This window comes from Artibeus jamaicensis, unplaced genomic scaffold (genome assembly GCF_021234435.1).
Source record: "Artibeus jamaicensis isolate MK-2021 breed Jamaican fruit bat unplaced genomic scaffold, CSHL_Jam_final scaffold_1689, whole genome shotgun sequence".
NCBI classification, from domain to species: Eukaryota; Metazoa; Chordata; class Mammalia; order Chiroptera; family Phyllostomidae; genus Artibeus; species Artibeus jamaicensis.
The window spans coordinates 8,999,963-9,013,420 of record NW_026522029.1 but is presented as its reverse complement, the minus strand read 5'-3'; the positions used below and the strand labels follow the sequence as shown (position 1 = coordinate 9,013,420).

Sequence of the window (13,458 nt, the reverse complement as noted above, 5' to 3'; positions counted from 1 at the left end):
GCTGTGATCTCAGCTTTCTAATAGGATTCACACCTTTTCTGCAGCCGGCCCTGAAATGAGCTTTTATTCTCTGGCTCCCTCTTCTTCAGATTATCCAAAATAATTCAATGTCCACCTTTCCCTCTGGGAAACTCAAAGGTTGACGTGGCTCCCTTTTGAACTCAAGCTGCTAAAGGCCCCTTTCTTCTCTTCAAAAACTGGTGCTGATTTTGAAAGGTCTGATTGATAAAACACAGGGAAACTCAGGGGGAAAAGGGACAAAGACAAAGGAGAAGAAAGAGAAAGAAGAAAGAGGCCAGAAAAGAAAGAGAAGGAAGAGGGCCCAAGAGGAGGAGAGAGAGGCGAAAGGCCACTGAGCGCGTACGGCCGCCGGCTCAGAAGCCGGCTCCTGTAACAATCAGGGGCATTATTTTTAAAGACCAAGGGGGAAATGTTGGCACAAAACCCAAAGACTCTCTGCTCTTCGTTAAATGCCAGAAAATGGCAATGTATTCAGTTCGTTAATTCATGAATTAGTCTGCGTGGTGTTTACTTCTGGTATCATTAGCATTTCTGAGCCAGATATTTAAGAGAATAAGGGAGAAGTTCAGGAACTGAAGACAGAAATGATGAAACATTTTTGGTCTGGTTTTTGTTACTCCGTCTGTCTGTTTGGGGGGATACCCATACAGTGTTTGTGACATCGGGGGGCCGGGGTGGGTGAAGTGGGGGGCATGCGACCTCCCGAGCTCCTCTTGAAGCTTCTGCCTGCCAGGTGGGTAGACAACTCACGTGAACCTCAGCAGTTTTCTACCTGTGCTTAGAAATGATCGGTGCAGAGTGGACACGCCCCAGTAAACACACACAAAGAGCTAACTAGGCCTCCGCTGTGTCTAGCGAGTTTTATGTCCTAATTAAAGCAGAATCACAACAACAAAGGTGACTTACCAGCAGAATTAACTCTGCCACAGCTGTCTACTCTGCCCAGACATTCTTTGTGTGCTCTCGCGCCACACTTGACACACTGGTAGCCTTGATAAAATGTGCCCCTGGGAGGTGAAATGAGAGAGAGAAAGACGGAGAGAGAGGTTAAAAGGGGCTCGGTTCCACCTTGACGAGATCCTGACTGCAAGACGGGAAAACAAGGGCACGCACTGCCACATGCAAAGTTCTCCTGGCACTGGACGGGGACCTCCCCGGGGTCTGGAGAACCTGTCCAGGTTCAAGGCCAAGGAAAGCTCTGGGGGGCCCAAGCGATGACGACAGCCTTCCCGCTTTGGAACGTTTGGCTGGGATGTCGGGAAAGTCTGAATCACTCAGCAATTCGACCCTCTCTCTGGCACTGAGCACCAGGCCCCCCACACTCACCTGAGGAGCATGTGGCAGGCCTTGCAGGAGGTCACCCGGGTGAAGGTGTGCATCTTAAACTCATGGCAGTTGGAGTCGGCGTGGTCTGGCCGGATGTTAGACCTACAGAAAGAGGAACAAAGGACCTTCCTGAAGACAGGGTCACAAAGCGGCAGCCCCGTCACCCAAAACCAAAGTGCACCAACATTCCATTGGGTGGAGATCTGATTCAAGCACACAGGCTATTAGATATGCGATGCTTTCTCAAGGCCAAAAGTGTGGTTTGCCTGGACACATGCACCGAAATCTCGTGGTGTTGGAGCCAGCAACCCAGGAGGATTTAAGCCACCTGGTCTTGCTCAGAGGGAGTGTTCCCAGAGAAGAGCCCCATGAGTCAACCTGCCAGGAAAAGCACAAGACACGCCGGAGCCTCACGCTGCGGGATCAGCCTCTGCCCTCGCCGCGTCACTGGAACACGGACTAGCTGCTGAGGGCGGCGGGGCGGGGAGGTAGGTCTGCTTTCCCATCACTAATATGCGTGCTGTGGTGATCTACGAACGTAAATAGAGTCACTTCATGAAAAGTTCAGAGACAGAGCACTGGGTCTGATCACTGAAAACTCCCTCCTTCACAGTTTGCTCTCCTTGCAATGCAAGTAAAAACTAAAACAAAATGAACTTGTCACTTAGGTTTTATATCTTATTTGCATTATGCGCGGATACAAAAATACATTAAGCATGCGGCCAACGGACATTTGTGGCACATTTTCTCTCTGCTGATACTGTGATCGCCACATGTTGTTCAGTTACGCTGGACCTTCACAGCAGTCTTAGCGGTGTGCTACTCATAACGCCACTAGTTTACAAGCCAGGCACACAGGCTCACACCAACATAAAGAAAATGGCACAGTGAAGAACTCCAATCCAGGCATGTGCTTCTCGTCACTGAAGCTATGCATTAGTCACCTTAATACTACTAGATTTTGGAGTCTAGTGGGTACACTGGAACAGCTAAGTTTAGCCACTTCTAGAGGACTTTTAGATATTCATAATGTACCCATGTCACAGAAGAAAGCAGCAGAATGAGAAAAGGGTAAGTTAAATCAGAGGTGCACCCAGAAAGCTAAGGTGACACTCTCCGAGATGTTTGAGGGATTGTGGGAAAAGTCTGAGCAACCGATGGGTGCAGATGCCCCTTGTGCAAGACACACAGAGCACAGGTGGGCAACCAGCCATCATTCTCCAGGGACCAGGAGAGGCCTCACGGAAATACATGCACCAAGGCAATTGGGAGTGGCAGGCAATGAGGTGCCAGTAGGAGGGGCCAGCTGGCCAATCCGCACGCTGAATGTGAGTGTGCTCAAAATGAGATCAAGCACGGCACCGCTGGTGGCCTCACCTTTAGGGAAAATACCCCCATGCAAGCAGAAAAGCACAGCCATTTATTTCCACAGGGTGCTTCTGGGTCACTGATTAAAAATGAGAGCATTCTCCTTCACAAAGGGAGGGGCAGAGCAAAGATAGAAATCTGGAAACAAAACTCTCTTCTCATTGTTCAGAAAACACAGGATGCTTGAGTCCATAAAGCCGGGCATTGAAAAGAGCATCCAACCCCATTTCCATTTCCTTAACCCCAAAGGGCTCGTCATTTTCCTGTGTGTGTCGAGGCCACACAGCCACAGCTGCATTGTCAAGGGACAGCGTGGGTCCTGGGGACTTGCAGAATTCACCAGCCTGGAGTTTTGGGGTGGAAGTGGTAGGACTTCTTCAGGCTGACACTCACGTCGATTGGTCCCAAACAGGTTCAGAATTTCGTTGATTTTAGAAACCCGCCTGGGACAGCAGTGGGACAACTTTCTCAGGGTCAACTCACATTGACCTTGGACCATTTGTACTTTACACTTTCACCAACTAACTAGGAATAAGCTGACTTTCCAGAAGACAAAAAGCTGAGAGGAGAACCACATTGCGAGGTCGAAAAGGAAAGTCTTATAATAAAGAAAATAATTCTGAAAATAGTGTTAACAGTAGTTGCCGTCAGGGAAATACGACCTGAGCAGAACAGTGGGGAGGAATCAGGGAAGGGCTTTTGAAACCAGAGCTGCATATCATTTTTAAAATTTAAAATCAAACGCTAGAGAATGAAAGGTAACTCTCTGACCCCGAGTTGCTGCTGGGGCGCAGCGGAATACGAAAGCAGAGCTGAGGGCAGGGGTCTGGAATTCCACCTGGGCTCCAGCCCCAACTTCCAAACCACTAGCAGTGTGACCCCGGGCAAGTCAGCAAGTGGAAACCAGGAATACTAATCAAATCAGACCCACGGAGTGAGGTACTGCATGTAAAGTGCTGAGGACGCTGCCCGGCCCAGAGCTGGTGCTCGATAAGTACTGGCTTTCACGCGGGAACTGCCGATTCCAAACCCACATATTTGTGATGTTATCTGGCTTTCTGAGTGGTGAGAGTGCCTTTGGCGGCGTCTTTGGGACTGGGGCCCCAGAGGGTTCCCACTCGGAAGGTCGTTACATGCTCGGTGCCCTTGGCACCAAAGTCATGCTTAATTATTTCAGCACAGTAAGAACTGGGTTTATTCAGGAGACGACAGGTGCAGAAAAGCCTGGGGAATTACTGAAGTCATATCAAGTGCCAATGGGAGAGAGACGCCAACACGCATGACCTGTTGCCTGCGAGACGTGAAACCAAAGACAGTGCGGTGGCTGGATGGGGCGAGCTGGATAGGTGGATCGGAACAGAAGAGGACCAGAGAAACTCGGAATTACAGACAGGCCAACACGAAGACAGAGACGGTCCCACACGGCACGCACTGCGCACCGCTAGTGCACGGGCACCTTCACAGGCTCTTCGTGTGCTGTCTCACCTCCGCCTCTCACAGACCGGCAGCGGCCACTCATTCATTCACTTCATGCTTATTAAACACCTGCCATACACACAGGTCATGAGGCAGGAACTGAAAGGGTCCTTTGGCTGGAGCCCACTCACAAAGATGGGAGATAAGAGATGAGGAGAGAGAGGTTGGCCGGGGCCAGAGAAACAGGTGAGGTCTTAGACAGGGGCTGACGTCATGTTTAGTTGACTCCCTCCAAAAAGAAAGAAAAAAAAACACCTTTGTAACTACTATGGAGAGAATTCTCCATAGTGATGCAAGAGTGGATATAGCAAGACAGATTAAGGGGTGGGGTTTACTGTCAATTCAAACTGAGGATCACACATGGGTTAATAAGTCAGTTGCTCGGTCCGGCAGCTACGCATGAAGAATTGCATCTGAGTGACTTGCTTTGATGTACAACAGTGTACTTAGGAGAACTTGGAAGGAATCCTTTAGATTTCCCAATAAAATGTGCCCATTTCTTTTGCTTCATGTAGGGCCCATTATGTATACAATTAACAGATTAATCACATATATACAAGGCCAGGTATGCTGATGCTCTAGGGTTCCTTGTAGCTTCGCCTGTCTCCTCAGATGGCCTCTTCTCACCTGCTCTGTGGCTGGCCCGGAGCCGAGGACCCCACCCCTCCTCCGGCCTGGATGTAGTCTCCCTTCTCCGGCTCCATATTCCCACCGCTCCCCAGGCATACAAATCTCAGCCCCGCCCCTGTCCTAACACAGCTGACTCTGACTTCAGTCCATCACCACGCATTCCGTCTTCCGACCTAGAAACTCAAGAGAACAGCAATGAACTTCTCCCTCGCCCTCAAACCCTCCACATACTCATTTTCTCTGGACCCTCCTCTGCTGCAATATTCCCTCCCCGACACTGACCAATTTCTGTTCATCCAGCCTTGGGAACGCCTCCCCCAAAACTCAGGCCCATTCTCTCTTCTCACTGCCTAATCCAAGCCCTCAATATCTCTCAGCTAATTGTGACAATGACCTTAATTATTCCATCTCCCAATTTCATTCCCTAATTATGGCCATCTTCTACACTATTCCCAGAACTACCTCAAAAAATAACAATATAATGATTTCACTCCCTCCCTTGCAGACTTCTGCTGGTCCCTACTGGCTACGGAGTAAAGTGGAAACTTCCAGCCGTGGCCATGAAGGGTTTTCAACCCTAGCTTTTGCCGCTTCTCTCAGGCCTCTTCTTTTCCAAGCACTCATAAGATACACACGCCAGGTACAAAGACCTTCCCACAATTTCCAAACATATCCTTCTCACCCACGATTCTGTGCTTCTGGAGTCCATCCGATCTACCCAAAATGCATCCCTGAGCCTCCCACTGCTAATTTGCCTGGTTCCTCATTTAAGACCAGATAAAACAAGGCTGGTCTCTTGGGTGTTCTCTACTATCGCGATCGGTCACAATCATTAAAACTGTAGTAAGGGGAGTGCTCACTATACATCACATGGTTTAAAGGAAAAAAGAAGTCTAGGCAGGCTCCGCAAGGAACTGCAGCACCCTTGGCGCACCAAACAACCTCATCACTGGACATCCCAGGGGTCATTCCCAAACCCGGGTTCCCAGCAGCCCTCCAAGGGCCAAACTGGCAAGTAGACTCTTTTAGAGACAACAAAAGCAAGCCTTCCGTGCTCGCTTCAGCAGCACATATACTAAAATTGGAACGATACAGAGAAGATTAGCATGGCCCCTGGGCAAGGATGACATGCAAATTCGTGAAGCGTGCCATATTTTTACAAAGCAACAAACAACAAGAGCTGGAGAGGTTGTGGGGAAAAGGGGTCCTTAGTTCACTGTTGGTGGGATTGCAGACTGGTACAATCATTATGGAAAACAGTATGGAATTTTCTTAGAAAAATAAAAATCGACCTGCCTTTTGACCCAGCAATTCCACTGCTAGGATTATATCCTAAGAATCCTAAAACATCAATTTCAAAGAACCTATGCACCACGATGTTCATAGCAGCACAATTTACAATAGCGAAGAGTTGGAAGCAACCTAGGTGCCCATCGGTAAATGAATGGATCAAAAAATTGTCGTACATATACACAATGGAATTCTATGCTGCAGAGAGAAAGAAGGAGCTAATACCCTTTGCAACAACATGGATGGAACTAGAAAGCATTATGCTGAGTGAAGTAGGCCAGGTGTTGAAAGACAAATACCATATGATCTCATCTTTAACAGGAAGCTAAACAACAAAACCAACAAGCAAGCAGAATAAAAACAAAGACACTGAAATAGAGAACAAGGGGACAGTGACGGGGGGGGGAATTTAAGGGGAAAAAGGGGAGGGATTCAAGGATAGGGGAGGAACAAGGATAGGGGAGGAACAAGTATAAAGGACACAGGAACAATAACTAAGGAGGGGTGGAAATGGGAGGGAGGTGGGGAGCATGGGGTGGGGTGGGGTGGGCTGGGATGGGAGAAATAGAAAACTGTACTTGAAAAATAACTAAAATTTTTTAAAAAGCATGCCTTCCAAGCTTGCTCTTGTCTACACAGAAATGTCTAAGATAAACCCTAGCATGACATGGTCAGGTTCTGTATGAATGAAATTTAGATGATAAAAAGAACTCAACCAACTAAAACTAACCAAATTCTTGAATAAGAAGCTTTCATATTTTATCATAAATATATAATCTCTTCTCAAGTTAGCTTATAAATTTCAAATAATTCCTTCATTGCAGACTAACACCACACAATTATACCCCAACGTATAACTGATGAACTGTTAAACATGGTTACTGATATAGTGCTTGACTTCCTTGCACCAAAGTGAAGAAGAAAACAGGATCATTCCTAGGACAGTTGTATACATTTTTCTAGCACCAAAGTGTAAGAAAAATGCTTTTCATGGGTTTTCATAAAAGGGGCACAGTGTGTGATATGAAGCCAATACCTTCAACAACATCCTTACAAATGCACTTGTGTGCCTGCCCTTTCTAACTCTCCTGGATGTGAGCCATGGATACAGTGCAGAAGTTCTGGGCAGAAAAGCCATTCTACAGGACCTAGTTCATCTACATATCATCACGTAAACAGCCACCATCTCCCATAAGTCAGATACCAAGCCTTGACTGGTCCATCAGCTTTTGGATGTAGGAATCAATCATTCTAAACATATGGAAGTTATCCATCGATAAGGCAAACGTTTGTGCCAAATCTTCCAATACTGGATCTAGGGGTAGCAGTCCTTAAAATTTAGAAGAAGTTTTAAAAATAAATACAAGGCTGCTGTTACCTTGACATTAGCTTATATACAAATCGTTTCTCCAGGAGAACTGGAGAAAGGTAAACGCACAAATCCCAGCGCCCCGAGGAGACCTGAGAGTGTCTGAAACACAAAGGCCGCCCAGTGCCCTAGAGGCAGGACAGACCCCTGAGTGAGCTCATCGGAGGAGTCAAGTTCTCAGTCACATACTCTTAGAATTACCAGCTAAACATCCGAGAATGTCAGAATGGTGTATCCATGTGGTTTTTCTCAAGTCTCAAGCACTTCTGAAGTCTCCGGTTCTGAAAAGGCACACTTAAAGAAAGTCTTAGCCAAGAAAAAAAAAAGATTGATCATTTTACACCTCACACTTAGACTTCCCCATAAGATTCAATGTTTAAGGGTCTTGTTAAGTGGCAGGTTTTGATGTTGCTTTTTCCTTTCTTCTGTCAACATGAAAAATTACAGAAAACCCAAATATTTATTTTTTAATTATCCTACATTGTGCCCTGGCTGGGTGGCTCCGTTGGCTGGAGCATCATTCCAGCACCAAAAGGCAGTGGATTTAATTCCTGGTCCGGGCACACGCCTGGGTTGGAGGTTTGATCCCCAGTCAGGGCGCCCATGTACGAAGCAACTGATAGATGTTTCTCTCTCACACTGGTGTCTCTTCCTCTCTCTCTCTAAAATCAATAACGTATCCTTGGGTGAGGATTTAAAAAGTAAATAAAATATCCTATATTGTGAAATTAAATGCACCAAGTAGATATAGATATGTATGAAGGACATTTTTCATACAATCTTCCAGTAAATAAACTATCCTAAATCCTTACTTGTTTTTTCCCAATTTGTTCTCATAACACCACCATATACTAATTATACTGCTGGACAGTTGAAAAGGTAAGAAAATGAAAAACAAACAGGTCCTTCGAAAATCACGTTAAAAAACAAATGAAAAACACAGATCCAAAGGGACACCTTCACCTATTCCTAAGGATTTACAAAAGGAATGAAAACAAAAAAGAGGTTTACAAATCACATCCAAATCTTATTCTTTATGTTCCAAATCAAGCCAGGTCTTTTATCTCAGGAAATAAATAAATACTTTCAAAACACCAATAAAAGTAAGATAATGCTTGGCTCTGAAAAATAGTATTTCCTTATCTGTTACGTATTATACTTCTTTATTTCACTCAATGTTGGCTTTATAGCAATTTTAAATACACATCTATCATAAAATTTCGGGGATATCTCAAGGAAATTACTGAGTGAAATGTAAAGTTAGTGGAAGCCATGATAAATTTAAAGTGGAAAAAATGTCCAACTGCATGTGCTTTGGGTCTTGCTTTGTGACAACCTTGGTGTGTGGCTTTTGGCACATGACGTATCTTTCTGTTCCAGTGTCTTCACCAAGCAGAGAGTTATGGCTGCCATCCCTGCTACTGAAGTGAAGGCCTGGCCCCACCGTGAGAGAAGGAGGACTGGCCGCTGGTTGGTACCTGTTCTCTGTGTCATTCAAATTTGTTCCGAAGATGAAATGACAACACACATACATGCATCCCTACTGCACTTTCTGTACTAAATGATGAAAAGCATTGTACAAATGCCAGGTGCTAACCCTATCATTGCTATTACTGTCCTCAGTGACAAAGACATCATGGAAAACCCAGAAGCCTCATACAGGTGGAACGGAATGAATGATGACCAACCCACCCCTGTATCCTGAATCAATGGGAATAAAGCTTTTCTTGACTTAGACACATAATGAGCATATTAAAGCTTATTATTATTGTATATTAGTCATACATCCAACAAATGCGTTGAGCACCTATGCGTGCCGGTTGTTTTCTAACATTGGGAATATAACAGTGAATCTCTCTCTCTCCACCAACGATGGAGCCCCAGTTAATTTGGGTTATCTTGCTTTACTTTGATTCCTCCACTAAAACAGACTGTCCTTCCTCTTGGTAGTGCGTGATTGAGAGAGAGAGAAAGCTGTCTCCCTGTTCAGGACTCAGAGCCACTGTGTGTAAAGGACAGGTCCTAGAGGATTTGGATTTTCTCATCCTCTGGCCCCGCAGAGCTGTACCGTGATTTAAAAAGTCAAGACGACGTGAGCCAGGAATGCTGGGGCCGGCGTGGCGAGTTTAACTCCTGCAGCACATTTTAAATTGCCTCGGATAATACTGAAGTTTGCTGTTCTAGAAGCCCGGGAAGCTGGAGATGACGCAGCCACAAAGCAATCTTTGGGGACACCAGAGGGACTCAGAAAGGTAACCTACCAGCTTCCTCAGGATTTTACCCTTCAACTTCAAGGATGATCAAGGTAGAAAGCCTTTCATGGTTTTCTGTTTTATGCTAAAGTCTCTGTTTTATACTAAACTCTCTGAAGTTCAACACAAATTGAGCAGGACTTCAGTCTAAATTTGGCATGAATGGAGGCTACTATCACTTACCAAAACCAAAAACGACTGTTCAGAGAAATCAAGCATTTTAAAACATTAAATATATTTATGAAGGGAAAAGGCATGTTCATTAGTCACATTTCTAAGACAAAACAGTCTAGAAGTGAAGACTCTCCCAGGGGTGTGGTCGCAAGCTAGGCCTTGGGGACTTCAAGGTCAGGAGGACACAGGGCCTCTCCACGCCGGCCATGGTGGCCCTGAAGAGGCAGGACTCCCGAGGGGACGATGTGTGAAGAAGGGGAAGGCCTGGGTGGGATCTGCAGAGCCATGTGGCCGGCAGTCACAGAACTGTCTGGGGACCAGGCCCAAGAACTGGAGATGGGAGCGGAGGCCCAGAGGCCTAGGGCGGACCAGAAACCCACATACGGGTTCATGTGTGTAGATCAAGTTGAGGCACAAGAAAGCAGGACCGCAACAGAAAGACGGGTCTGGAGGGGCAGGCTGGGAGGGTCCATTCAGCAGCTAATCAGAGTAAGATGACTGATTACAGTGTATAGGCTGCTATTGGATTTCCATACTTGTCTTAAAGTCCTTCCCACAGCTGATCAGGGCTGACAGACAAGAACCACAAGGCCAGTGACCTAAACCAAGGTCAAGGGCCTTGGGGAGTTTTCGGCATCTAAGCTGGGAAGAAAGCGCGCACAGCTCTGAGAAGGCAGTCATGGCACGCTGGCGTTCAGAACGGCTACAGCATTCGGCAGCAGTGGAGAAAAGTCTGGACAGGTGAGGGAAGCAGAGGCTGCGAGGGCGGCAGGCGTGGCCCCCGAGGACTGGACGGGGATGAAAGTCGTGCATGTCCCACAGCGTCTGGGTGGAAGCAAACACAGCTGTCTCTCCCTCCAAAAGGAAAACACGAGCCACCTCCCAGCACCCAGGTGACCTTGGAGAAGGGACAAGCCCAGTGCTTCTGCAGCCAGTCCCTCAGCCTGAAGGAAATTGATGTTGCCTGCACACCACACGGCACGCAGTACAGCGGGGATGTCAAGCACACGCCCGCTGCCTCCAGCCCAGAGTGGCTGAGGGCCACCATTCACCCCACGCTGCTTTATGTCCCCCAGCACTGGGGTGATAATATTCCGCACGTGATTCCGAAGAAAATAAATCCACACCTGAGAACACGCCCTGGGGGCCTGAAGGAGCAGACAGCAAAGGGCACATTTATGATTTCGGAATATGCCAAAAAGCAGGAACGCACACCTTAGCTTCCACGATAAAGCCTTACATGAAGTCTCAGTTCCTGCCTTTCTGCTGAAGGTTGGGTTTTGTTTTGGTTTGTTTTCTCTTAGAAACTAATTACATGAGAGAAACTCCAAGTAAAATATTCTGCAGAGCGCACCTCTCGCCATCCCTGTCAATGAACTTCAGATTGCCCTGTGATTTGGGATTCTCTACCCTACAGTCTCTCACCATTCTGAAATCATTTAAACTCCCCAGCGAGGCCAAAAGCACACAGAACAGGAAAACTCCAGTGGCTCTTCCTAAAACAAAAAATCCGAACGGTCTCACTGGCTCGAAACAGACACATGAGCCAGCTGACCTCAAAAAACAAAAAATGTCCGCCTTCGAAAACCTCTCTAGACATGCTAGCGAATGGACTCATTTCCAAAAACACTTGAGTGTCTGTGATGCTCTAGACACTGTGTAACAAAACTACAGTTAAATCCCTGACCTTGGAAGGTCCTGTTCCGAGTGAGAGAGGACTGGCTGGAGCCTGCAGAGCCCCCCAAGCCCCCACCTTCCCTGAGGTTCCGTGTGAACAGCTGCACGGAGGTGCCATTGCTTCCCTGAGATGTCCCCACTGGGCCTCGCCTGCCCTCCCGGCCCAAAGCACAGCCACCAGGCTCAGCCCCTACCTGAGTCACTGCCCTTCAGTGCCCCCGCCCCCCTGACACACACACACACATGCAGACACCCGAGCAGGACCTGCCCCTCCGGCCAGCAGCTCAGCCCTGCAGCAAGTTCTCCTTTGTCAGCCACCAACATCCTCCGCTTGGACCCCTCCGGCTTTTGCCTGGATTCGCCCTCTGGGCCTGGCCCCTCCACGGACAGTCGGCTCAGCAAGACAGTCGGACCTCTTTCTGTCTCTAACAGATGACCTTCTGGTTTTTCCTGCACGTGAATATTCTTCCTTGTCTCCACGCCTCCCAATCCTGCTTACCGCTGTAGGTTCAGTCCCCGCCTTTTCCTTGTGGCCTTCCTGGCTCACTGCAGACCACGGGATCTGCCCTTTCTCTGAAATTATGTAGCACTTACCCCCTGAAAATTGTCTTATATTATTTCTCCACTGCTCTACTCATTCCTTTATTCAATAAATATTTATTGAATGCCTAATGTGCTGGAGAGAAAAAAAACACACACAAACACACCCAGACGCTGGCTTCAGGCCCTCTCCACCTGCGATGAAGATGAAGAATTTAAAGCAGCAAACCTATTAAAGTGCCCCCAGAGGTGTAAGGTGGGGAGGGGAATAAAGAAGAGATTGATCGGCCTTACAGTGCAGGTCGGTGGGGGTGTGGAGGGCGTGAGCAGAGAGCAGTTGCCTTCGATCGAACTGGAAAGATGTGAAGGCGTTTCCTGGTAGACGCCAGGAGAGCCAAGCCCGTGGGCGGGTCAGGAATGCGGGGCCCCGGGGCCCAGAGCTGCAGAGGAGCCTGGTGCGTCCTGGTGCCCATGAGCTTGGCCCGGTGGCAGCCCTGGGGCTGGGGCTGGCGGGGCTGGTGGGGCTGGCGGCAGCGGCCTGTGTCCGCTCACCGGGGTCTCATCCCCATCTGTGGGTGACAAGTGACCACTACAGACCAACCTGCAGCACCCACGGTGTGTCTGCCTGTCAGGAAGAAAAGCCCGCAGCCACGTGGGGGGTGGAGGGGACCAGGGACAGGGAGCTAGCTTCCGAGACGACTGTCACAGGCTTGGTAGGTGGGTCTGAAAATTTACACTGAGTGACATGAGGAGTGGAAAACAAGTCAAAATTAAAGGTCAACCCAACAGGAGAGTGGCACGGGGGTTCGGAGACGGGCAGTTTAGCACGGTGGGGGCTCCCGGTGACAGCGCTGCAGCAGGGAGACCATGAAGAGACGAAGAGCAGCCCAGACAGGAATGACAGCAACCCCTGACTCTGCGTGACTGGCGTCATCACGGGGCAGGGCCGTAATCTCAATGGGCCTCCCACCCGAAGGCTGCTGACCCCCAGGCTGAGTTCCCCACAAAGACAATGGGAAGGACTCGCAGGAAGGGAAGGAAAGGGGCAGCGTGCACTGCGGACCCTGATGGCACACTCTGGGGTTACTGACTGCACGTCAAGCTGTAAAAAGGCTGGTCACGCCGAGCAAATTTCAAGGGCTAAGCAGAGCCCGTCTCCCGGGTTTCCTGGGCAAGTATTCGGCTCCCACCCAGGAATCCTTTCATTCAGTGGCAGTTTCTATCCACCTCGGAGCAACAAGGACAAGCGTGTTATCCTGGGAAGTGTGTCCTTTCAAACAGCAGTTCTCACAAAAGACGGCAAACTCGAACCTCCTTCCAATTTAGGCCAAATCC

The 13,458-nt window shown here is 48.2% G+C and overlaps 1 protein-coding gene and 1 non-coding gene across 3 annotated transcripts in view; one reads left to right on the top strand and one right to left on the bottom strand.

Moving 5' to 3' along the window:
* Window positions 1–13,458, bottom strand: part of VAV3 (vav guanine nucleotide exchange factor 3) — a 263,731-nt gene that overhangs the window by 92,654 nt on the left and 157,619 nt on the right. For both annotated transcript variants that reach the window (XM_053655908.1, XM_037152417.2), the window contains exons 16-17: window positions 1,348–1,449; window positions 928–1,028 (exon numbers count right to left, since the gene is read on the bottom strand). In XM_053655908.1, coding sequence (XP_053511883.1) covers window positions 928–1,028; window positions 1,348–1,449 — 203 coding nt within the window. The remainder of the gene's footprint in view (window positions 1–927; window positions 1,029–1,347; window positions 1,450–13,458) is intronic.
* LOC119054601 (U6 spliceosomal RNA) lies at window positions 5,873–5,979 on the top strand. Its single transcript, XR_005083542.2, has one exon. It is a non-coding gene; the product is annotated as a U6 spliceosomal RNA (small nuclear RNA).